Here is a 27,685-nt window from a genome sequence, read left to right on the forward strand (position 1 = left end):
ATTGGTTCAGATCATAGATATATAGACTGGATTGAGCATTGTGAGATAGACAAACGCGCGCCCGCTGTAAAAGGAGAGGTACTATATGGGAGGCCTATGTTTTGTTGCTTTCCATTTACATCAAACTCAGATAATTCTCACTTGCGTTCTCTCTCACTCGCATGTATGCTACGTGCGAGCGAGAGAGAACGCAAGTGAGAATTATCTGAGTTTGATGTAAATGGAAAGCGACTTTTGTCTCTTTTCCTAGCATCTCATTGGTGATTTTGTCCCCCTCCATATAGAAAATGGAAATCACCAATGAGATGCTAGGAAAAGAGACAAAATAGGCCTCCCATATAGTACAATTAAGCACAATCTTAAGATGTTCTAAACCAATCACAGAGCCGTATTAGCATCTTAAGGGCCAATTTCACCAAGGATGCGTTCCGTTTCACGCATTGAGCGCATAGATCGCCTGGAAATCTATAATATATGTTACGTGAACTATAGATTTCCAGGCGATCTATGCGCTCAATGCGTGAAACGGAACGCATCCTTGGTGAAATTGGCCCTTAAGATGCTAATACGGCTCTGTTTGGCCACCCTGCTAATTTTAACCGTCGGTTCATCTAACCGGACTTGGTGAAATTGGCCCTAAACTTGATCAAAAATTCTTATAAACCTAAATAAAAAGAACAAACTTATATATACATTAACATACATATAATTCGAAGAAATGCTTATATTTAAAGTTCTGCATATTATTATTTTTATTTTTGCGTGTATCGTAAATGGTAACGAACTTGAATTTTGTGAAGTATTCGATAAATATGCCGAAAATTCGAAAAAGTGTTCTGTTCGAAACAACTTTACGCAAAAACGGTTAGAATTGAGATTTTATATGTAATTTATGTCAGAAAAAAAATAAGTTATAAAAAATTAAACATTTTTGAATTGTTTTATTTTCACGCGTTTTATTCTAATTTAAGAAATTCTGCCATTTATACATTCTAAATTTCTATTTATTTTTTACATAAAGATTTACAATATGTTTCTTTTATAGTTATATTCTTTACGACGTAAATCCTCCAGAAGGTTTCAACCTGAGAAGAGATGTGTATGTTCGTCTCGCTGTTTTCTTAAAAAGATTAATTGAAAGAGACAAGGAATATCAGTGGCAATTAGTTTTACCACCATGGGGTAACATATAAGAATGGAAGATAACATATTTTACAGAATTCATAATAAATATTCATAATCATACATTTTTTCAATTTTGATTTAGGTAATCTATATCATTGGCGACATCAGAATACAGGATTTCAAGAGTATCTATTCTGGGGTAATTTCTTTGATATAACAAGCCTGCAAAAATATATACCAGTCATTGAAATGTATAAATTTATGGAAGGTATTTATTTTATATTTTTTATTAGAAATATAAAGATCTCATTGAGGACTAATATATTTATGTAATTTGAATATGTACAGATTAATTCTTAATTCTATATTTAATATTTCATGGGATAAATGGAATATATAAAATTTAAAAAAAAGTATGTTACAGAAGTATATAATTTGTTTAGGATATCTTTTTCAAAATAATATAATTAAAAATGCTTTAAATACATGCACACATTTGCAGAAAATATTTTGCATTATTGATAATTAAAAAAACATAGTTGACATTAGTGGAGAATTTGCTACACGCAATACATGTAACAAGAAGCAATTGAATATTTTTTTCAATTTGATTTTTAACTTGGAAGATATAACTCTACATTTGTGTGTATCTTTTCTTTTGTTTTTTAATATGTTTAGAATTATTCTGTATTATGTCCAAATTTATAATGCATTTATATATTGGTATCTTTTCTTTTTAATTTAGTATTATTTGGATTGAATAAAATATATATAAATGGTTTACTTGACTTTATAACAATATGATTTTAGAGTACTCATCTGGAAGCAAAGAAATACAACTCGATTGTATGTATATTTTGCAAAATGATGAGGAAATGTTCAAAACGGGTAAATTTGAAGATAAGAATGAAGTGACAGACTGTATTCTTGATTCTTTACAGTTCTATAAATCAAAGCAACATGTATACACTAGTCCATTTTGGGGTTATCGTAATATTACAACTCAGAATGTAAAATGTCTAAAGTTTCATGGCACGGCATCTTATCTTTATCAGAATCTCAAACCGATACAATACAAGTAAATATTTCCTTTTTTTTTTTTTATATAAAAACACAGTATGAGCATTCTTCTCTGTTTACAGATCTATAATGTTTGATCACATGGAGATTGCCCTGCATGATGAATATGGTTCTAAAGAATACTGGAAAGCTAGACGCAGCATGCGATATAATTCTGAACTGTATAATATTGCGAAAAATTATAGAGAAACTTTTCTAAATTCCACAGATGAGAATGATAATGTAGATCGACCTACAGATTGGACCAAAGAAGAGGTATATTATATTAATTATTATTTATTGTTTTATTAGTGGTGACAAAATTATTTTAATTTTAGAGTCGGCGGAATGCAAGAGGCGGTCCATATTTGGCAGTTCATTTTAGGAGACGCGATTTTATTATAGGTCATAAGGAGTCAATACCAACAATAAATAGCGCTGCTTCTCAATTACAAGAAAAAATGGATAAGCTTGGATTAACTGTGTTGTTTGTTGCGACAGATGGGGAGCAACATGGTACATTTATTTTACAAATTTAACTATTCTACAAATTCTCCGCAATTGTTAAAAAGATTGTTTTTACACTTCTCTCTCTCTCTCTCTATATATATATATGAACTGAATAACAGACATTTTCAGAATTTGAAGAACTTAAATCGTACATGCCTCAATACAAGGTCTTGAAGTTTGTACCATCTGATTATGTGATAAATAAATTTAAAGACGGTGGAGTTGCCATTATTGATCAGATAATTTGTTCATATGCTAGGTAAGAATATTTATATAAATTGTAATAATGACTCACTATGAATATAGTTCTAAGAACAAAGACTATTTTTTCATAAGCCATCTTTTATAAACACTTGTAAGATGTACAAATCTCAAATAACTTTTTTTTCTTTTCTTTTTAATTAGATATTTCATAGGGACACATGAGTCAACGTTTACATATAGAATACAAGAAGATAGAGAGATTATTGGTTTTTTACCAGAAACTACATTCAATAATTTATGTAAAACTAATAAGAAATGCTCAACAACTGGGCGATGGCAGATTGTTTGGTGAAATGTTATATGGTATGACATTTCCTAATCTTCAAAAGTGGTATCTTTAACATTTAATAACTCTTTTTACACTATTGGGCGATGATTTTTACTTTTCAAAGGTTTGGTTTTATGCAAAAAGGCATTGATTAAATGTATTTTCATCAAAATCTAAGTAAAGCGGTTAATTCTAAACATTTACCAAGTAATTATTACATTTAATGCGTTATCTTAATCAGTTTTGGTATTTATTTGAATCATCACGCAAATTTTATTTTTTTCGCAATGTCGAGGATTTTAGAATGGGGATAATGCTCCCCGATTTTAATACTTTGAGAATCTCATTACCATTCGTCGATAAAATTTTGAATCGTAATTAGTTGTGAAACGTGCCGCGAGAGATGGAAGAGTCGAGAGAGAGATTGAGATAGATTCAAATTATCCCAAATATATGTTTCTCTCAATTGTTACTGTCTAAATAAGTGAATTTTATTAATGAAAAATGATCGCGAATTTTTTCCCGTAAAGCATCAGATGTTTGCATAAAACTTTGCTTACACAATCGCTATTATGTATGACAATATCGCGATTTCGGCGATTTCGCGATCGATGTCATCTTCGAATAATTTTCACGTTAGCAGGCGCTAGGATGGAGAAACCGGCATGCAAGTAAACGCTTTGAATACATATATTAAACATGAATATGTATGTAATCTTATTTAATTTCACGTTCAATTTAAGAATACTATTTCTAAGAATATTATTATCTAGATTCTTTGAAGAAGAACCAAATCAAATTTTCCTGTAACTGCAATGATATTCTCTTATAATATCGATATACAAGGGTTGTCCATAGAGAAACCGAACTTTAAAAAAGTGACCGAATACGATGATTTGGTGCCATTTGCTTTGTGGCACTATGTAGTGGGATTCTTTTCAAGCAACTTTTTCATACCACGAGCATGACGCTATCGTTCTTAGTTAACGTTTTATGGTGGTTTGAATGAGGTTGTGTTCGGCGTTCGTAGCGATTTTCTAGACGTGGCAATTTTTTTTTTTTTTTTTTTTTTTTTTCTAGAATTTCTTACAGAGTTTAAGATGAGAGGTATTAGTGAGAAAGAAGTGGCCGGAAGCGTGGACCAGCAATTCATCGATGCTGCATCACGACAATGCACCCGCACACGCGTTGTTCCTTATCAAAGATGAGTTTTTGGCAAGACACGCGACGATTGTTGTTCAACCACCTACTCTGCTTTCTCACTGCCTCTGTCAAACTTTACAAGAAATTAAGAAGAAAAAAAAAACGCCACGTCTAGAAAATCGCCACGAACGCCGAACACAACCTCATTCGAACCACCATAAAACGTAAACTAAGAACAATAGCGTCATGCTCGTGATGTAAGAAAAAAGAATCATCGCACTCGAGCGCTTTTTTAAAAGTTCGGTTATTTTATGGACAGCCCTTGTATATGATATAATATAAATTTGATATTTTAATATTGGCCATTCTACAAGTTACAATTAATGATTAAATTTAAACCGCATTTTTAGAAACGGACATTAATTACCAAATAAGAATGAAAAGGAAATTAAACTTTATTCTATAAACAGTAAAGAATATTATTAGCTTTCTTGCATCTTTTCTTCTCTATTCAATATTCTTCTTCTTTGTGTGTGTGTGTCACCATATTTGGCGACCTAATTAGATAGTTGGAAAGTACAGTGCACCGCTGTTACAACGCGATATTATTGCGGTGCAATGCGGCCACAATGTCGGCGAACGCGTTGGCGGCAAATTATCCGAGCAATTACCTTGGCGAGCAGAAAAATGTCTGCAAAGGTGATAGTCGCAAACTCGAAGATTGAGACGTAAAAAAGAAACGTTCGAACATTTTCTTTACGGTAGAATCATTGTTATTTAACATATTGCATCACGCAGATTATCTCATTAATGATCATTAACGATCAAGATAAATTAGCGCGTTCTTTCATCTAATCTTATCGGCAAAATATTTTACCTATTGTTAAATTATTTAATATTGGTCGATTATTATTTATCTCTGCGATATTTTTTACAGCTTTTACACACTACTGAAAACTTAAAAAGATCTCTTGATGTATAAGGAATCGCATAATTCTCGCCTCATTAAGATCGCTTCCGCTCCCTTTCATTCGAGTGAAACGCTTTTTAACGAGGATTCACACACGGACAGGAAAGCCTCTTTCCCAAACATGATATAGTCGTATATCCACACAATACTTTTCGCGTAGTGACATGGCAGATGTCTCATTCGTGATAAGTTTACGACAACGTTATGTTATCTTACGTAACGCGGCTCTTTTAATGTCTTAATTGGAATTCTATGATTGGAAACGGTTATAACATCGTAATTTCGTAACATAAAATTAATCAACAAATTGTGTGTGTGATTGCTTTTTACATAATTATTTTATTTATTTATTTTTAAAAAATATTTTGTATGCTTTCTTCTTTATAGCGAATTTTTTGATCTCATACATAATATCTTAAATATTCTATAGGATTAGAAGACAAGTCAAATGGGTACATCAATAATATGACCATGATATCGACAAAATCATTTTGCGCGTATCTAAAAATCGAAACATTTTGAAATTGTTAAAATCTCGAGATCGTGTTTACCAATGTAGTCACAATTTCGAGAAACGAGAAATATATGTGACCTAGTCATAATATGTGGAAAAACGATATATATATATATATATATATGTATATATAGCGTTGTACACATAGATTGGCATCTTAATTTGATAAAATACAGTGTGTGATATTGAGTAATGAACAAGCTTGAGATTATAAATAACTACCTATCATGCAAAAATTCTTGTTCTCGTTTAATCATTTATGTTTTTATGTTTTCCAGATTTCGTAATATGCTTGGAAAACTGCATGCAACTTCTTAGCACACGATATTTAGAATGTAAATGATACTAAATTAGCATATTTGATATTTTTTCCAATAAACAGTTTTGCAAAATGAATGACTAATATATATCTGTTGTATAAGAATAAGTATATGTGAATATATATACGTGTATTTTTCATTTTAAGACTGAATTTTTGTGCTACAGTAGTACTACTTACTATACTATCAAAAATAAAACTTTGAGAATAAAATTATTTATTGGATAAAAATTATTATTTAAGGATATTGTGTAAAAATAGTAAAGTTTTTCTTTGCTGAGATATTGATTCAACTATAATTTAAAAATGAGAGTTTTTTTACAAATTATGTCAATAAACTTTCTATAGTGCGCGATTATATATCAAAATTTATTCATTTAAATGTTCATAAATCTTAATTTTTTTTCAAGAATATGTTAATTCATTTTAAAGTTGTTAAAAAATGTGATGAGCTTTATCAAAGTTTTCAGAGAGAAAGTTGATGCGCACGCATTCACGGAATTTGTCACCAAGATTAGTCAATCAGGCGGTGTTCGAAGATACTTTTATTAAATGCAGACGAACTTTCCCATGTCATGGAATCCTTCTTTTAAGTGGGTAATCGATTCAAAATGAAACCCGCCGTCATACAATCGAGAGTGGAGAAAGGAAGATTTGTTGTAATCGGGCGCGTTTTCGTCGCCCGGAGCGATTCCGAGAGGATTTTAGCTGCTTAATCAGAAAGTAACGTTTCATGATGGGCGCAGATCGAGCGAGTACGTATCATGTGATCTTGATTCTCTAATAACATCGCTATATTGCGTAAATTATTAATCATCATTTCGTTGCACGAACTCGCTTCTTCCCGTTGCTCTCATACACGCTTCGGTTGCTTCACACGCTCCGTGCTCAACTAAAATTCCAAGATCTATTTTTTTTTTTTTTACTTGTAATGATAGGGCTTTCGTAAGGCTTATACTAACTTTCTATATTCGTGATAATATAAGATCCATTAAGAGATATCACGGTATTCATCTTACATGTATATTAGTTTAACACGATGGCATATATTTACACAAAAAAGAAAAGAATTAAAAAAAATTATAAAGTATATAGATAACAGAAATATATCCACATGAATAAAATCATAAAAGCATATCGAATACAATCATAAAAGCATTATATACAATTCATAAATTAATTGATGTAATAATTTCGTTAAAATTTACATAATATAAAAGCGAACGTTTAAAGGCCGATTAATATGCCGCACATTTCTGCGAGAACATTGCTGAACAGCGAATAAAATCGCGTTATATTATGCGCAGGAAGCGGTGCACGAAAAAAAGCAGTTTTAAAACACCACGTCGCACAATTGCTTGCTCTCCGGAACACTGTTTTGGACGGAATTGTATAATGGGCCAATGTCCGTTTAAGTTTTCCGCTCGATCTCGATCAGTGTTAAGTAATACTGTACAAGCGAATAAACGTTTCCTATATAATGCTACTCTTTCGATCTTTTATTTAGTAATAAAGAAACGGAATATGAAAGGAGTTTCTTTTTGTCTTTTTGTCGCTTCGATCATTGGTTAAACGGTTAAACGATTGCTTCTTGCAAATATTTTTTTTTTAATCTTCCGAAAGTTCACTGCAAGTTATTAAACTGAAGCGTGTCACTTTCTTAATCCATAATTTTATCCGTGGATTCCTTATGTAATGGCAAAACAACCATGCGCAAAGCACGGTTAAAATATTAATAATTATAAACCATTTTTAGAGTAGTTTAATTAAAATGCAAAAATAGAACAACATTTTTATTGTGTGAAACGATAAGAATTATTAAACAGTTATTAAAAGGCTGCAAGTTATTATAATAATTTGCACACGCGTGCGAATATAAACGATGATTATGTATTTTTTCTTTTATTATACACATACATTATAAATGTGATTTTTGTGTGAAATATAACTTCGGCCTTTTGGTAAAATAATCTTATGAACAAGCTGAGTACTTCTTCGTTTAGTGTAAAGATTCTTTTATTCTCGATTTATGTTATTGCACACGCGTGAAGAAAGATCTCTGTTTTTATCTTGTTTAATCGATATTATAGAGCATACTTCGCCGGAGGAAAATACCGAGAGAAGAAGTGGGTTCCTTATTCGTAACGTTCACCGTTCTATCTGGTGGCTGTCTCCCACCTGACGGACCACAAGAACTCTTCCCACATCGGAGAAGTAAAACTCTCGGACCTTTTCTGATCTTCAACAGTTCCGAACTCGTTCTCGTCGACGTGCGAACTCGTTAAACTCAACTGGCAGCTTAGGCTCTTCCTGATCTCTCGCCTCTTCTCAACTACGGGAAGCAAGTAAGGAAGGAAGGAAGGAAGGAAGGAAGACGCGCTGCGCTTGAATTCAATGCTAGTATCTTGGAAAACGCGCAGGAGACGAGAATTTCTTCTGCGCCATTAGACGAGAACACGATACTGATAAGATCGAAGAAGTTGAAACAAACGTTAAGACAATAAGGGGAACGTCATCTGCACATCTGATCTCAGCGAGATAATTAAAAGAAAGGTGAATCTCATTTTCATTTACAAGGATTGTAAACAACTGAGATAGACTACTGAAAGTATCCGTAAATTAATACAGAAAATTCTGATGTACCGGAATTGGTGAAATTCGAAGAAGAATACAACAGGTGCTTCGTCGTGGTGTGAACGTCGAGATTGAGAGCCAGAAAGAAAATTATTTTCCGCGATGAAGCGAAGATATTTGTGCGTTCTATGGACCGCGTTGATACTGCGAGTGGACATCTTCATAGCTGCTGAAGTCGATCCTGCAATTTTAAATCCCGATTTACCGCATTTTCAACAGGTAAGAAAATAATATTTTAAAATTATATCTATTCTATTTATTTTATTATTAAATGAAAATTAAAATTAGGAAAAAACCGCATTTATAACATTATCTAATACATCTAATTATACAGAAATATAATTTAATGAAATTTTTAATTACACTTTACAATATTTTACATATTTGTTTTAACTAATTTCCGACTTAAACTTATAGTCAAAAAATTAAAGAAACTATCGAGCGCGACGATTTTCGAGTGATGATTTTCGAGAGAATTACTTTCATTTTCTTTATTGAACTCTATCGCATAGCTGTAACTTTCCCCCTGTGTCAAAAAACTTTCTTCAAATGACCGGCAAGAGATTTACATGACGGAAGTAATTGAATAAAAATGACGGTGATACTTATCTAATCTTTTGCACGCTTAATTGTAATTTCATTTTGTATTATAATTTTAGTAAACGAATTAATATTAATATACAATATCACAGATTTTTGTATCGATTTTTATCAAAAAAATTGCAGTTTTTTATAAAAATGATAAAATGTCTGTAAATATGAAAATACAATACAATATTCTTCGCACTTTAGTTGATTATGAGGCGATAGGATAACGCTCTCAAGGTGGAAGTTATTTGCAGCTTCACAGTACATTAATTCGCGTATTATAACCCGATGATAAAGTTGGTTTCCATGCTCATTCTAAAATCACAAACCTATAGTGACCAAATCGTATAAATGCGAACATTAAAAAATTTAAATACGTAGGAAAAGCCACGTTGAAAATTATTTTATTATTCTTACATTTTATAGCTGTAAAATTTTGTGTCCACACATAAAATTTGCATAAGAAGTATTGCTATTCTTGTTAATAAAAATGACGTTTGAGAATACAATAACCTCTAAATTATTATAAGCAATATAGTGTATGAATATAAATAAAAATATAAAGAAATACTCTAAAAGTAAAAAAAATAATAGTAATACAAAAAATTAATGCTTTCGTAGAGATGGAATTATTTGCACGAGTTATATTAATCGCGCGTGGTTATAACACTTGTTATCAATACATATATTTGCTATGGGGTTGGAAGAAAATATTAAATAATAATTATATTACTTATTTCGATCAGACCACATGTATGATGATATCAAAAATCCATCAATCATTATTTTCGCGCGCATTTCCGCAACGGGTGCTTTAATGTTTGATTGGATTCGCGTTTCGAAATTTCCCCACAGATTCGCTTTAATATGTATATTGCCAGGGGCACATAGATTATTGGAATATATGCAAATTTAATGAAATTGCCGCGTCTGACGTAACCAGATTGTTGCTAGCGCGCCTATTGCATCGCAAATTCTCGGATTATCTTTCTCGACAATCTTAGTGAAATTTCACTGCCGAGACAGTAATCGTATACAAAAAGAAAAGAATCGCGCTGTGCATTAATTATGTTTTTTATTCGTCTTCTCTTATGAGGATGAACGAGTGGTAATCATACTTGTCTGTTCGTACTCAAATACTGCTACATTAATTATAGCATAAAAATTTTACGAACTACAATTAATGTTGCAATACGTAATAAGTATTATAGTAATTTTGTGAAATTTTATTTGCATTTGTAATTCTCTCAGTAGCAGAGACGATTGCAAAACTATCATCGAATTTCTTATATCACTATATCTAATATTATTCCATTTCATTTAACACTTTTATCCCTGTTATATTTCCTTTCATTTAACACGTGCTTTTACAGCAAGTTTTAAAAAAGTTTATATTAATTATTTATATTAATTTAGTTATTCCTTTATCTTCTCTAGGTCTTAGATCAAACTGTTAGTGATTACTGTACTCAAACTCGGAGAGTGTGATAGAAAAACAACAAAGATTGCACGCATTGAAAGTAGAAACGAATGCTCACCCACTAACAGAGTAACTTTTGACCCTCTATCTGGTTTCTCTCGCATATCTCTTCTCTCGTTTCTATTACATCTTCTATGTCTAATTGAATGTATTCCATTTTTTGCATATCTTTCTCTTTTCATTTTGCTAAATTTCTCTCTGAAATCGATTTCCATCGATAATATAATTTGAGAAAATATTACTCTTTAGATGCATGAATTGCCGATTACCAAACCGATTAGAAACTTGTATAAAAGAAGNNTTTAATGTTCCAAAAATTTATAATATAAATAAAAAGTAAAGTTTTTTTCCATCGTAATCTTAGCAACTTTTATATCGGTAAAAAAAAAAAACCAATTTTATATAAATAATTTCTCTTTATTAAATCGATAAAGGGAAGCATTCTCTCTCGAAAGTTAATTGTCGTTAATTGAGAAGGTATATCGGAAGTGGATCCAAACGGTGTGGAACGATCGCAGTACCTTTCACTCAAGCCACTGAGAAAACGTTCAAGTTTCCATGTATGGTACAAAGAGTATTCCGTGCGCGTATAAGAGGAAATATGTATATATGACGGATATTCAGTTGAAGTAGCTTCCGGTTTGTCTCCTCTTCCGAGACGCTCGGACGATGTATACACACTGCATATAAACAAGAACTTTCTAATAGGTGAACAACGAGAAAATGTTTGTCTTTGTCAAAAAAGAGAGAAATATCTCTATGTGATTAGATATACAATACAATCGATATTTACAATAGTGCATTTTACTTGAGTAACGACATAATTATTCTCATATAATGTTTGTGTTAGACTTCGCATATTGTATTTGTCATATCTCTCTCTCTCTCTCTCTCTCTCTCTCTCTCTCTCTCTCTCTCTCTCTTTCTCTTTTCGTATATATAAAATAATCTTATATATATGATATTTAAAAGAGTGTACATCACAATCATAAAATATACGCGATAATGATATTTTCACAATTAATTAAGAGCGTTTAAAAAATATGTTAAAAATAATATATACCTATAATGAAAAGTTTCTTATGTATAATACTATGTTTTCTGATTAAAAAATAATTAAAAGTTAAAGCGCACAAATACATTCTACAATTTTTCTGTGATTTGTACAAGAGGAATTATGAATTCCACTTTTCTCTTTTTTTTGACTCGTTTAATCTTCCATGGTGATATAATTGCATACATAGCGTAATTCGCTCAACATTATAGTGAGTTGTCTTTTGAGATAAATAATAAAATTATTGATATATAATCTTACATACGCGATACGCGTATAATTATAAGCGCATTATAAGCAAGAAGAGAGAGATCATCACTTTGTAACAATTTTCTGGCATGCGTTAGAAATCATCTTTAAATCATAAATCGAATATGGCCTGATAGCAGACATGCAAATGTAATTTTTCCTCATTGTTTCTTCAGTCGTTAAAATGATGCTTTAATTGCTACGATACTCTTCTTATTTCTTTTTCTTGTTGAAGGGAACATTCAGAGCATATCGAGAATAAATATATACGCGCGCACATACAAGGGTATAGAACTGTTCTTCTAAATATGATTCATACTATGTATGTGTATGTGTGTGTGAAATGATATGCATTTGTTAAAATATATCCAAATGTTGTGTAATACAAATAAAATATTTATGCTTAAAATTTATTTTAAGATACACACATATATACGATTCAAAAGAATTGTGTGTGTGTGTGTGTGTGTGTGTGTGTGTATTCGTTGGTAATATTTTTCTGGAATTATTTCCGCGTCCATACAAAATATTCTTTAGATTCCTCTCTCTCTCTTTTGAATTTTTGATTAATGTATTAAGAAATTGCATTATATCTGTCGGTTAATTGATCAAATCTTTCTGCAATTTTTGCTTATTCGAGGACACAAAGTGAGATCGAGGCAAATATACAGGACAATGGGTGAAGGTGAAGGATGCCACATGATCTTTCACTTTCTCCAGAAACCTTCCTCTGAGAATAACGGAGCGAATATGGCGCGAAGACGGGAGCAGAAATTCATTATTTTGTGGGAATAGTTGAGCAGATGTAATTAATTTCTCGGGCGCGAGAGGAAATTACGCAATCTATTATTAGCTGGAAATCTTGTGAATGTTCTATGCAGAGTAGAATAGAGTACGAAGCGTGTGTCGGAAAGAAATCGGTATCAGCAGCTATCTTAAGTGAAAATACATTATTCATTTTAATGAAATTAATTACATACGACGCATTGGTTTATCACAAAATAATCGCCGATTAAATCAAACTAATTACATATGTACCGTTGTTGTCCAATTAAACTATTGTTTAGACTGTGCATTTTTAAAATCGCGATACAAAATGAATGCGGAAGAAAAAGGCTGACTTTCATCTCGCAAGTATATTGTATAGTTATATATACTGTCAAGCATTTCGAATATAAGTAGTTAACGATTTCTGTAAAATACGCGATAATTATAAAAATTTAAGAAAATGTTATTTTGAGTATTGCAACGATGAGATGTACCTTTTGTAATCATTTTAATCGTATCTATAATAACGCTTCTGTTATTATATATCAATTTTACACAATCGTCAATTACGTAGTATACAATCGATAATCGAATCTATAATTATAGGTAATTAGCTGCAATCGTAGAACGTGTCTCTAATTTGCACAGCCTGTTCTTTCGCCTAAACCAATTTACCTACCTTCGCGTAATGTTGCAGATTATAATCGTAAAACGAAACGGACAAATTATCAGTTGGCCAATGAGCGATCTGCTTCACTTTACGCAAACGCTATTTAACGAAATCCTGCCGCGAGAACACTCTACTATGATTTCAACATATAACACCGGACGAATCTTCTACACGCGAACCGTCTTCCCACACACACACAATCTTACGCAAATATTCACGAACACATTAGTATCCTCCACAACTAAATTACAACGCAACGAAACAATCGTTTATAGTAATGTATAATACGCCTATTTTTGTTCTCTCATCCTTACCTATTATATATATTTTACAATAATTAAAATTACCGAGCGTTTACGTTCAGGTTCTTTTGTTTTGTAAAATGTAAACGCTTAGCTACTTCAACATCTTATAGCATCTTATTACTAATTTCGTAAGCCAACATTTTTGGGTAGTTAATTTTTTGTCATTTTATATCTTTAAGCTTCATCGAATAATCTCGCTCGTGACTTGAGATTAGAAGTTGGGTTGGGGTGGAAACGGGAAATCTTGGTTGTTATTATCGCATTGTTTCACTTTCTTCTAGACTCGATCTAACAACGACGACGCTTGATCGCTATAATTGGTATAAGTGCTAATAACCGGCGATCAAATGCTATTCAAGATAAATTACAAGCGACCGAAAAGAACGTTACGAGCAACGCGTCACGTAAGGACACAATGCTTATATGGGGAAGAAAGTTACGTTTACTGATCAATCTTACAATGAGGCACAATGAAGGAATGTTAGTTAGACAAGTTGTAATTGTGACGTTGCATTGACTTCCTTAATGTTTCTCACAACATTAATTTCTAGAAATAATATGTATCTTTTATTACACGCTCTTAATCTTTTATGATTCTGCTTGAGAATTTGAACAAAATTTTTACAAAAATAGAGGTACGAAGATATTCGATTGGAAATTTTTTTTATTATATATGGGGAAAAATAATAATAATTGTTTTACTGAAAACAATTATTGTATTTTATTTTTTTTTTTATCTCTGGATGAGTTTTCTTGGAATTTGAATGAGAAAAAGGCGAACTATAATGTTTCTATAAATCAAGATACGATGTGATGCGTCGCCTTGTAATTGTCTGATTAATCAATTTCTTCTCGGTGGATATAAAGTAAAGGCTAAACTCTTTTCCTTTCATTTTTTTTCATCAGTCACGTTTACTATTCGACCCACGTACCCACGTGTATCGTCACACAAATACGTTAAAATAAAAAATCCTATTTCGGTGGCAGCAAATATTTAATGACGCAACGACATCCATTTATTTCGAGAATCATATTTATTACTTCTGATCTCGTAAATTTTAAATGTTGCATATAGTACAGTTTTTATACAAATAGTATTTTATACAAGCAGTATTTTTTCAGCCTGATAAAAATGAAATTTTAATGTTACTTTTTTATTGCAAAATGCTATTTATATAATAAACAAAATATAATTTTTACACTTAGAAATATGCATACTCTAAATAAAATAAAATAAATAATTTCTCTAAATCAAGAGAATTTTTCCAATTGAAATATTATTTAAAATCTTATTATTAAAATCCTATATACTACGGTATAATATACTTTAACGAATTAATTATGCAAAATTTCTTAATCGTATAGAGAAATGTATCGCAAGTATGCTTAATGATATTTAATGATTTGCTAAGAAGAGTCGTCGAAAGTCCGCGAAGCTTCGAAAGCGTAATTTCGCGTAGCGTGCAAAATTTTCCGGATAAATGTTTCTGATCGGTTGGACAATTTCCGCGTGCACTTTTTTTTTCTTCTCATTCGTGCGCGAAACTGCCTTGGAAACCGCTTCCGATTCTTTTTTTTTTCACGTGAAACATCGTGTTGAAAATGCACCAGGCGGTTTCGCGAGTATGGCAGTGAAACGGAAAGTGCGAATTCCGACTGACCCCGGAGGTGAAGTTTCTCTCGTAGATCCTCCTTGGCAAGAAGACACGCCACTAATTATTTCTGAGAGAAATTTTCATTTATTAAAGTTAACAGGAACAAGAAGAAACGCGTTATCAATGAGTTTTTGGCAAAACACGCGGCGATTGTTGTTCAGTCCCCTACTCTTCTTTTTCACTGCCTCTCTTAAACTATGCAAGAAAATGTAGAAAAAAAAATTGCCACGTCTAAAAAATCGCCACGAACGTCGAACACAATCTTATTCAAACCACCATAAAACGTAAACTAAGAACGATAACGTCATGTTCGTGGTGTGAGAAAGTTGCTTTTTGCTAAAGAATCCCGCTACACAGTGCCACAAGGCAAATAGCTCCACGTCATCGCATTCGGGTGTTTTTTTTTTTAAAAGTTCGGTTTCTTTATGGACAGCTCTTGTAGTAAATAGTAGTTGTAGTAATAATTATTTGTTGTTTGTTGGTTTTATAATTTATTAATTAAAATGATATATAATAAGAGCAACAAATTAACATTTTTTTTTTTTTAAACAAGCAGAAAATAGAAAAAGGATATTTTTCTATAAAGAGAATTAGAATATTTATATAAATAATCTAAATAATATGAGATAATCTGATTAAATGTATTGCTTTTGTTAATAGGAGATATTACGAAAGATAGTCTGCTATTTAACGTAATAGCTAGAAGAATTTTCTTTATATGAAGAAACATTTCAAACTTGCCTTTCTTTCGGCCTTTCTTTTTATAGAAAAGTGAAGGAATACACGTAAGTTGCATAAGCGACTATGCGGTACTTTATGTCAGTTAGTGAATGCACATGTTCGATCGTGCATGCCAATAAATTACGCAATCACGAGTATAAAATGAGAGTAATACATGATTGCCAACTATCATGATTATCTATCTATAATATTATAATTTTCAATCAATTTGTGTATGGGCACGGTTGAGCAATGTTATAGAAAAATATGATATCGGAAGTAAAATCCAGGACTTGAATACATATATCTTATTCTCTTCAAATCTTTCTAAAAAATAGAAAATATTTTTAAATATTTTTCTTATAAACTTTTAAGCAAAATATTTTATAGATGAATTAACTACAATATAGTGATCATAAAAAGAACTTTATATACATACCGCTTACAATAAATTACAATAAATTGAGGAAGTTGAAAAAGTCAAAAGTATGATATACGAGACCAATTTATATAGCTCTACATGAATGGTAAGATATAAATTTATAATATAGCAATAAAAGTTTAATATAAATTTTAAAAAGATTAGAAATTAAAACAAATTTAAGTTTCAAGAACCAAACTAGTTTGGATCTTGAAATTTGGACTTTGAATGTGTTTTTTATTCTATAATAAAAAGATTTAACTATATCAATCAATTTTTATATTTCAGCGAATGAGGAAAACAGATAAATTTGCATAACGTCACATAAAAAGAGAGATGCAACATCTTTCTCAAATTATCAATTTGAAAAAAAATATGGATGGCCTCTCGCCGTCTGATTATGTTACCGTCCGTATCTACTGAGGCAATTATCGTGCGGTGCACGACTATCGTAAAAGCCAAGTGCAACCCAGTGGCTGCGAGTTTCCCATAGGTGGGAAAAAGGAGAACGTTTATTCCAATTGCGATTTCCTAGTACCTTTTCTCTACGAGTGTTATAAACACTTTCAAGCTGTTCCTTGATCTTTGAATTGCCGAGAAAACCGATATAATCGCTTCAAGCAAGTAAGAGGGATGTAATGACGTTATATGTTTGGGATGAATTATATATGCCATTTCCTCTGTTATCATAAATTTCATCTGAAAATCATTCACGATATGTTTGGGAAAGTAAACAAATTTAATGAATGTGCAAAAAAGCTTACGAATTATTTTATATTTGATACACAGGAATTTTTAATTAGGAAACGGATTAACTTTAACGGCTACAAATAAACACAATAAAATCATTAAAAATTTTTGTTTAATTAAAATGGTTGCTATTTTAAATTATAATAATGTGCGATTTAATAAGTTTATAATATGTTGTGATGCGTGTTTATAATGTTGAAAATTAAAAAGATTCAAGTTGACAAGTTAAATGTCGCAAGAATCACATTTATGGATTCATTTACTACATGATCTAAATTTAAATCATTAAATTTATTAATTGCCAAAGCCCTGTGTGTTTACCATGGGGAGAGAATTTTCGAGACTGCGAGTAATAACCATTCTCGAATTGCGATCAATTTGCGTACGAAAGTGAGAGTTTTTCTCATGTAAATCGTATTGATCAGAGTGCTCTGTTTCTAGAAATTGTTATAATTGCAATGATATTAAGCGACATGTGATAATGTATCTATCTAAATTTATTTACATACGATTCATGATCTCTAATATTTATTCGCACGTGCGTGCGAAATATATCCGTTTGTTCAAGTATTGGACATTATCTATATGCTTCATTTTGCATCGCATTATTTTGTATTAAGACTCATATAAGATGATAAACTGTCGGTTGTAAAATATCATTACAATTATATTTATTTGCTTTTAGCATCTTGAAATATGTGTATAGGAGTTTAGAAAACATTGCTCTCTATACACTTAAAGACTTAACTTATAGAGAGAAAAAGAAATAGAAATATTCTCTTAAAATTATTTTTACAACATGAGTAAAATTTATTTCATATTTTTTTGTATACTCCTATATGTATTTCTAAACAGGTTTTTTTTTATAAATGTCATTTAGGAAAGTAGCTGGAGATTTTTATTTTTATCACTTCCGCCCTTGTCACATCAAAGTTTTATCGATATTTATCGAATCGACATGAACTCGACACAATATTGAGTTAAATTTCTGCAAAATTCAAATCTGCGCGATAAATCGTCGAATAGGATGCCCCGTCATTCTTACTACAGTACTTTAAAGTTTCTCTGTGAAGACGTCGTCACTTTCTAGGCCTCAATTATCTTCCGACAGGCAAACTATTTCTCGAGGCGATCGCACAAATTGTCAGGTGGCTCATTTGCAACTATGACAGAGAGAGAGAGGGAGAGAGAGAAAAAGAGAGATTCAATTCCAGAAAAGACAAGTATCACAGTGCTAAAATAATACACAATTTTTGTTTTATAAACGACTTTTATCGATGTTTTTGTGAGTCATTAGTTTTCATCATTGACAAAATATAAAAGATTTATAATGTTATCATCATTAAAATTAATCAGATGAAAAATTGAAACTGTAACCAATGATACGAGAGAGATACAACTTGCGAAATGCAATCGTATAAATAACTTTAAAAATTACCCACAGTACCCTCATGCAAAATTATCTCGTCATGGTATTTAAAATTGAACTAGTATGTTATTGAAACTAGTATCAATAACCTTACACTTGTCAATTCAACATTATCTCACTTTTCACGGTATTTAAATTATTATTTTAATCATCAATCTATCCCAGATCTTTTCTACAAATAATAGTAAAAATTTTATTTCTAAAAACTTTTTAAGGAATTTATATAGATATTTATATAGAAACTTATAAAAAATTTAACATGAATCTTTTTTCTGAATAAAAAATACTATGAATATTTTATAAACGCGACAGAGCTGTAGATTGCACATGAAAAAATGGTTAATGATGCAAAATGCGGATATCAACCGTGAGAGTGTTATATAAAGAACCAGTATATATACGCCGATATTCATTCGAACATGATATGTAAGTTGTTATGTATGCGAAAGGCGCGAAATGGAAACTGCAGTAGGTCGCACTTTCTCGAGAAGACGCGGAGACCTGTCTCACAACGGGTCCACAACGGCAGAAGGCACCCAAGAGAAAGGGAGATCGAACAATGCTTCTCTTAATTATGGCCACCTTAATTATTCACGTCTTTCTCGTGCACACAATGAAAGAAACAATGAATTTGAGAGTGCGCTTTGCATAGTCTTGTATCGTAATAATATAGCGATAATGAGATCAATAAATAGGAATTAGCTTGTCATATATGCATCGGAGAAGTGAAATCTTTAAAATAAATGTCTACATTTATTACATATTACACACATAAGAGCTATGGCCACTTGTTGACTTAAGAATCGTTTATACATATATATAAATATTGTTTACTTCTAAAATTCGAGAATTAATTAAAGTGTTAACCTGTTAAATTAATTTTACGATTTAAAGCAATCTCTTCTTAATTAGCTTTCTTTTTATTATCCTGTTCTTTTACTCTGTATGTAAGACAAACTATACTGCGCGCACGCAAATACACATAAGTCAGATTTGAGTGATTATAAAAATTATTTTTAAAGGACTATTTTTTTGTTAAAAAATTAAAATACATATCGTAAAATAAATGTCAATCTATTGATTTAAATTGTGCCCTACTAGTTAGGGCACAGGATAAGAGTAAATACGTACGATGTTTCAACTCTTACTAAATCACAAAGTAATTTTCTCGTCGATTTTCACTTACAATTAGTTTTCAGCGAGCGCCTTAGAATTTAAATCCATGTGCGATAATTCACAAGCTTATGGCATGCATTGAATCGTCACGAATCGCTAAGTAGATCCCAAGTATTTGCTTTCGCTTTTAGAAGATTTTATCTTGTTATCATATATACATAGCACGTCTATAAAATATTTCAGTAGAATGAAAATGCAAAAATAATTAACCGCAGTCATTTCTGACAAAATTGAAGAACAAGATTAACAAGTTTTTATACTCACATTTTTTATATTCTTCTCTACTTTTTTCTACATATTCTTGTTGAATAATGTATTAACGCGCTCGAATTGCTCAGAATTTAATTACAAAAATTCTATATTGCATGAGATATTGTACGGGATGAATGAAAAGCAATAACCGCAACAATGCTATACCTAAGCAAAAATTTTTACAACATAAATCAATCGTTTGATTTTCCAATTTTGAAATAAAAACGTATATACGTATCGTTATCATTATATCTATTTATTTTATATCTTATATATTTATCTCTTACAAGTTGTATTTATATCATCCGTTTTATTTATATTAATTTAATATACATTATTAAAATCTTTAGAAAGAATTCACCAAAACACACTAAATATTCAAACATAGTAAATAAAGAGAACAATTTTATTAAGACGACTGTAACAAGAGAGTTTTTTAAACTTTAATTATATTTTATATTTAATGATTTTTTGGTTTACGAAAACTTATTTACAAATAATATACTTAAAATAAATTGTAATTATTTTCAAAAAATTACACTTACAATTAACGATTTACTTTTTTTTAAGAATTAACGATATATTTGTGTAAATTTCTGTTTCTAGGGTCACATTGTGCATGATCCGCGACCTCGTCTCTCGGTTTCCCAGCAAGCTCAGATACTGAGCGATGTGCAGCAACATCAACAACAATATCGGCGTCCCACGCAAGATTCCAAAAACTCGCGGGTAACGTCCTTTCCCCCGTATGATCAAGTACAATCCAGCACGCCGTACGCTTCCTTGGCTAAATACAAGGTCGATCGAACAAAGCAGCAACAATTGCAGCAATTACTACAACAACAACAGCAGGTGCAACAACTTTTACAACGACAACAACAAAAGATTGCTCAGCAATTTAGTGCTTCGAATTTAGTGAACGGCGGCGGTTCAATTCAGACACCGCAATTCCAGCAGCAACAATATAATAATGGCCAATACAACCAGAATGGCTTCCAAAATCTTCATCAAGACTTGTCGCAACCACTGTTTAGCGATCAGCAGACGGTGCAGCTGCAAGAATATCTCGAGAAACAACGCGAGCTGGAACTGTTGCAAAAACAACGACAGCAATTGTTGTATGAGCAGCAAGAATTGCGCAGGCAGCAAGAGCTGCTACGACTTGAGCAACTAAAGAAGCTCACGTCCACTACGGCACCTCTATCAACCGCGACATCGGCCCCGATTGTTGTCAGCACGACTTCCGCGCCATTGCTGCTATCTTCGCCAAAGGCGCGACGAATCACACCATCGGAAGCAGATCTTTTTCTTAAGGCAATTGCTAATCATCAGAAAAAATATACAACGGCAATACCAACAACGAGTACAACGACCACTACTACCACATCTTCGCCATCCAATAAACTCCATCTAATAAACTCCAAGACTCACCAGGAGATACCGGAGAATCTACTCAGTCTTATTCAGGACCAAGAAAATCGATCGGCGCAGCAGAACAAACTGAAACCGCAGATCAAAGTGATCTATCAAACCGATAAACCGAGTTCTACGCAACAAACTTCCAGCGGTAAAAGCAGAAGCTCCCAACAATCCGCGGTTTCTGAAAGGGAATTGTTGCTAAAGCAGCTCAAACTTGCTCTGGCTCAGTCCGGCGACAATGATGACATCGTTAGAAATGTCACTACCAGAGATCTGATATTGCCGAACGGCAAAAAGATTCAGGTTATTCATGCGCCGAACGGTTTGTCCTCCATTACACCGTCGACCGGCAGTTCAACCCTTCAGACATCGGTTCTGCTATCCTCGACGACAACCACCATCAAGCCGCCTAAGGCAATCTTTGAAGAGTTAACAAAGGGCGGCGTGCTGCCGCCAGGCGCCGATTTCGAGATTATCCGACAGAAGAGCGACGGAAAGCTCGAGGAAATCGGCAAGACACCGATCATTCAGAATCCGGCGAAGAAGGTCACGTTTGTCGTGTTAGAAGAGCAGTCGGATGGCAGTTACAAAGTGCAAGGTGTCAAAGGCAACGCCAATGACAAGGAAAGCGGCACCGATGTCGAGTCCATCGTTGAAAGAATAAAAAAAGGCGAATTGAAACTACCACCCAGCTCATTTGTATCGACTACCCAGCCTTCCACGCTCGAACATTTCGAGTCCAGCTTCGATCCAAATTTAGTGTCGACTGATATATCCAGAACGTCTCTTCAATCTATCAGCACTTCGGCGGCGACCTTCAGACCTACCACTCTTAGATCCACCTCAAAACATAGCGAAAGGTACGAGCATATCACACGTTTATTTGCATAAATATGTTCTTATTCTTTACCTTAATTTATTTGAAAATCATGCGATAAATGGATGTAATATTTCTGTTCCACGCAACATGCTTGATTCTAAAGATATAATTCACTTGGCTTTTTCCGCTATGTATATTTCACTCAAAATTTTCTTTTCTTTTACATTTTATCTATTTTTCTTGAGTAGAATAAACAATGCTTGCAATGGATTTTTGAATAAAAAAAATCAAATTTTCAGCAAGTCAACAACGACGGATTATTTTCCTTACGTTACGGTATCACCAAACTCTGTGTCCACGACCGACAAATACGTGACCTCGGCATCTAGTGTCACGGGCCACGTATACAACGCATTAAATCCCAGTCCAACCAAGACGAGCTTGTCAGATCACATTCCACGTGTGACCACCAAGTATTCATCGTCCACTAAGGGCCAATTTATCCCGACGATGGCGCCGGTGAACGAAATCGTGACTACAGTGACGCCGACAACCTCTTACATACATTTTTCTAGACAACCGTCGACGGAAGCCTCGTCAACGTTGAGAGCATCATCTCACAGCACCTTGCAATCTAGTTCGCAGAACGGGAATATCGTTTCTCAGGAAAAGGACTATGAAAGGACTACCGTGTTGCCTTCGACGAAAATTCTGTCGGAAAGTTTAGCCACGCTGTTGAGGAGAGAGGGTCTTTTCGCTATGGCAAAATATCTGAGGCAATCAGGATTAGATAATGTGTTGAATGAAACTGGTGAGTCGGTTGTTAAATATGCTTGTGATAATTTAGCTAATGTAAAAAATTACTTTTTTTATAACACTTTTTTTATAACATGTAAAACGCGCGTGTTGGGGAATATATAGATGGCTGTTTAAAGTTTAAAGGAATATTTTTTCGTTTTACGAATGAAAGTGAAGATTTCGGAGACCTTTAAACTTTCCCCCTCACAATTTGCATCGATATTATTAAGCGAAAGTTGACAGAGGTTTGGTGTTTTATGATTCTATAAAAAAATTTCCAGTTATCCAATGATATAGTCGTTCCAGTGTAAATGGATAATTTAGTGAGCAAGTTCTTTGCAGACAGTAAATTTGTAAACATTGGATATAACTGATTTAATGCAAGTCCATTTCTGCAATTCCATTTCTGTTTGCGAACCTTATAGCAAGAATATAGTTTATAGAAGCACGTATAGAGCAAAATATGATAGTATCATATTTAACAAAAATGTTTAATATCTTGAAACAAAAATTAATAAATTCACAATACAATAATACATTAAATAATAAGATAATAGATTAGATAGAGCTTTTCATATACAGAATATTACAAGGATGTTATATAATTTTGCAAAATACATCTTCCATGCAATACTACAAGATCGCTGTAGTCTCATCCAACAATATTGCAAGGCAGAGGATAACTTACATCTCAAAGTTTTTGTCAGACTCAAACGGTTGTACAAACAATCCCGGTTGATGGGCAGTGCCTCTCTTTGCACAATCTACCGTCATTTGTATCTCGTGTTTTGCTTTAGTCGTGCAACGTTCCTTAGAAAAATGTTCTCACGACTCACTTGCCGAGATTTCGACACAGCCTCTCTATCTTACGAGAACACAAAGACAAGGCGTTCCTCGTTACGCGGAATCTTGCAAAGAAGACACGTGAGATTTAAATACTTGTTATAATTATCGGCGTAATAATTAACTCGCTTAGTTCATTATCTCTCTTAGCTTTTTGATTTCTTTTTTCTAAATAAAACAAAATTTATTTCATAAATTAAACATAAAAGTACACACACATTGAAAATTACGTGTGTTATAATGCGACATGAGAATTACGTAATAGTTATTCCCCCTATGTATCTAATGTAAAATTAATTTCTGACGCATTATGAAGAATGCAGTTCAAGTTGAACTTCTTTGTAACGCATTGTAGAACAGTATAGATTCATGTATATTGCGCTTGGAGAAGAGAATGTCTGAAAAATAAAATGTTCTTATCGACATAAATACATTAACATTAAAAGTACTCTGCATATCTGTCAATCGAAATACAATAACGAGATTGCATATCCTTTCGTATTTGAATAACGTTTCACTTAAAATAAGATTACATATTAAAATATAAAACAACGCATGCGAGATAATACGTATCATATAATATAAAACAAAAAAAACAAAAAAAAAGAAAACAAGTCAAAATGCTATCTTTTTAATTAAAAAAAAAAGAACATTTTCTTTTTTAACTAAATTTTAAATTAGAATTTTGTTATGTAAAATTTAATTGAATATTTTATCATCTGTTAGTCCATTTTCTTGATTAATTAAGCATTATTAAAAGCCCCTTATTTTCGATAATTTATTACTTAAATTTGCTTTTTTCGTTCGAAGAAAATTTGTTTTTAATGAACCAAGGAATCTATTTTGTTTTGTAACATTGTTATACAATACAATATGCTGTATCATTTTGTAATATTACTTACAGGTCCATATACTGTATTCGTCCCTACAGACAAGGCATTCAGGACGTTATTAGTGCAGCTGGGAGGACCAGAGAAAGCTGAGGAGAAGTTTCACGATAATCCGAGACTCTTAAGTGGGGTACGCGTTGTTGTGTTATATATAAACCACATATATATAAACATCATTAATAATTTATCTTAAAACAAAAAAAAAGAAAACAAGTCAAATGCTATCTTTTTAATTAAAAAAAAGAACATTTTCTTTTTTAACTAAATTTTAAATTAGTATTTTGTTATGTAAAATTTAATTGAATATTTTATCATCTGTTAGTCCATTTTCTTGATTAATTAAGCATTATTAAAAGCCCCTTATTTTCGATAATTTATTACTTAAATTTGCTTTTTTCGTTCGAAGAAAATTTGTTTTTAATGAACCAAGGAATCTATTTTGTTTTGTAACATTGTTATACAATACAATATGCTGTATCATTTTGTAATATTACTTACAGGTCCATATACTGTATTCGTCCCTACAGACAAGGCATTCAGGACGTTATTAGTGCAGCTGGGAGGACCAGAGAAAGCTGAGGAGAAGTTTCACGATAATCCGAGACTCTTAAGTGGGGTACGCGTTGTTGTGTTATATATAAACCACATATATATAAACATCATTAATAATTTATCTTCCTAACAATAGATTTCCCTAATGTCAGCTAGCTGATTGTATCGATTAAACTTAGATTCATCACATTTTTTCCTACAGAACTCTCTATTACATTACAACAAAAAATAAAGTCATCGATCAAATTGTAAAAAATTTAATAATAATTTAATATTAAGCAATCTCTTTCTTTCTGTGTCTCTCTCTCTCTTTCTCTCTCTCTCTTGATATAATAAACTAAATAAATATTGTAGCTAATATTAGGAATTATACAGAAATTTATATTGACGAGAATCTTTTGACAGCTCCTCCTTCATCACGTTATACCAGGAGCTTTCAGGATCGACTCCCTGCAGGATGAGATGACCGGTGTCAGTCTCGCTGGGACGCAATTACGAGTAAATGAATACGCGATGCAGGATCACGAGTGGAATGATATAAAAGTAATTCCATATTTAAAAATTTTTCCATTTTTTGATGAAAAAAGCTTTGTCTTTTCGAATCTTTTTAATTTCTTTATTTAATTTAATCTTATTGAGTCGTTCATTTTGCGTTATCGTCATGTCTCTCTCACATTTTTATTATTTTGTTTTTCTCAACAAGATGTTTTTCAATAAGAAAATATTCATATATATTTGACTACAAATTACACATACTCAATTATCTTATTAAGCATCTTATTAGCTTTTGTGTGGTTGTACGTGATTCAGTCTATTGACCTTCGCAAATTTACTAGAAATCGTGCTTTTGCTTGATGTTGCACTATAACGTCAATCCACTTCTCATAAGATGCGCCTACTTAACATACAAAAGATAATCAGATCTAACAAAGATAATTAGATATCGCACGGCTCACGTTTCACTTCATTTGTAATTTTTGTATTGTTTGCAAATAGGTAACGTCGATAAACGGGGCACGCGTCGCACCCAACAAACGGGACATCGAGATTCCTCAAGGTATCGCTCATGCTGTCGACAGGGTCATGTTCCCGCTTCCGGTCGGAGATTTGGTGCAGACTCTGCAAGCCGATCGTGAGAGGAGATTCACTATGTTCCTCAGAATGCTTCACATGTCAGGCTTAGAGGACACACTCGCGGGTAAATTAGAAACTCACATTAAAAGCGCAATTCCTGATTTATAAATCCTTAGTAAAGAGATGTCCTTCTTATATTTTTCGTTTGCAAATTCGATGGATTGTTTTAAATTTTCACGATTGTTTTTATTATTTAATATATCTAAATCTTCAATTTTAGGACCGAAGACATTCACTATCTTTGCACCGATCGATTCCGCTTTCACCGATGCGTCCGTGAAAAATGGCGCGTCAATCTGGACGGAAGAGGACGGTGCGGAAGCAGCAAAAGCTATAATCTCGCGGCATGTAATTCCTACAACTCTTTACACAGCGGGTATGAGGTATTACATTCAAAAGGATACCCTTCGTCCGCAGTCGCCAGTTCATATTCACAAAAATGGTGGTACGTAATTTGCAAATGTTTCATTCATTCATTTATTCTATTACACAACTGGTATCCTAATAGTAAACTTCACGTATTAATATCTTCAATTAATTCTTCATAAAAAACTCGTCGCAATATTTATAAAAAATAAATGATATTGAATAAACGAAATAGTTCCTCATATAACTCGGCGTTTATTGTTGTTTCAGGACGAGTACGGATAAATGAGGCACACGTTGTAACTCATAATGTGCCAGCAACGAATGGAGTGTTGCACGCTATTGACGGAATTCTGTAAATTTTTGCGGTTTGAATGATGAGTATGTGAATCAACGATATCGAATTGCAGCGTAGGTTGCAATCATGCAGGTGATATCATTCGTAACGTAACATTTATGTACAATTTTTTGAAAAGCATATATAAGGTGGACATAATTTTTTTTACACAAGTGCGATGGAGAATGCACATAGCAATTCGA

General features: G+C 32.4%; 2 protein-coding genes across 4 annotated transcripts; both read left to right on the forward strand.

Moving 5' to 3' along the window:
• Positions 1-610: 610 nt before the first annotated feature.
• On the forward strand, positions 611-6,125 carry LOC115235948 (GDP-fucose protein O-fucosyltransferase 2). Of its 3 annotated transcripts, XM_029808101.1 has the most exons (9): positions 614-864; positions 1,046-1,182; positions 1,268-1,393; positions 1,936-2,203; positions 2,268-2,460; positions 2,523-2,700; positions 2,824-2,953; positions 3,100-3,261; positions 5,307-6,125. In XM_029808101.1, the coding sequence occupies exons 1-8, from the start codon at positions 719-721 to the stop codon at positions 3,248-3,250; spliced, it is 1,329 nt and encodes a 442-aa protein (XP_029663961.1). In that variant the 5' UTR covers positions 614-718; the 3' UTR covers positions 3,251-3,261; positions 5,307-6,125. The 3 variants fall into 3 exon arrangements, with proteins under 3 accessions (XP_029663962.1, XP_029663961.1, XP_029663960.1); XM_029808102.1 differs by lacking the exon at positions 5,307-6,125 and having other exon boundaries at positions 611-864; positions 1,268-1,324; positions 3,100-3,423; XM_029808100.1 differs by lacking the exon at positions 5,307-6,125 and having other exon boundaries at positions 3,100-3,423.
• LOC115235951 lies at positions 3,569-27,569 on the forward strand. The gene is made up of 12 exons (XM_029808106.1): positions 3,569-5,130; positions 6,132-6,188; positions 6,636-6,927; positions 8,263-8,725; positions 8,801-9,025; positions 20,930-22,602; positions 22,862-23,373; positions 25,108-25,223; positions 26,051-26,188; positions 26,642-26,843; positions 27,000-27,224; positions 27,416-27,569. The coding sequence occupies exons 5-12, from the start codon at positions 8,909-8,911 to the stop codon at positions 27,502-27,504; spliced, it is 3,072 nt and encodes a 1,023-aa protein (XP_029663966.1). The 5' UTR covers positions 3,569-5,130; positions 6,132-6,188; positions 6,636-6,927; positions 8,263-8,725; positions 8,801-8,908; the 3' UTR covers positions 27,505-27,569.
• The last annotated feature ends 116 nt before the right edge of the window (positions 27,570-27,685 follow it).

This window comes from Formica exsecta, unplaced genomic scaffold, assembly GCF_003651465.1.
Source record: "Formica exsecta isolate Colony F162 unplaced genomic scaffold, ASM365146v1 scaffold237, whole genome shotgun sequence".
Lineage (NCBI taxonomy): Eukaryota > Metazoa > Arthropoda > Insecta > Hymenoptera > Formicidae > Formica > Formica exsecta.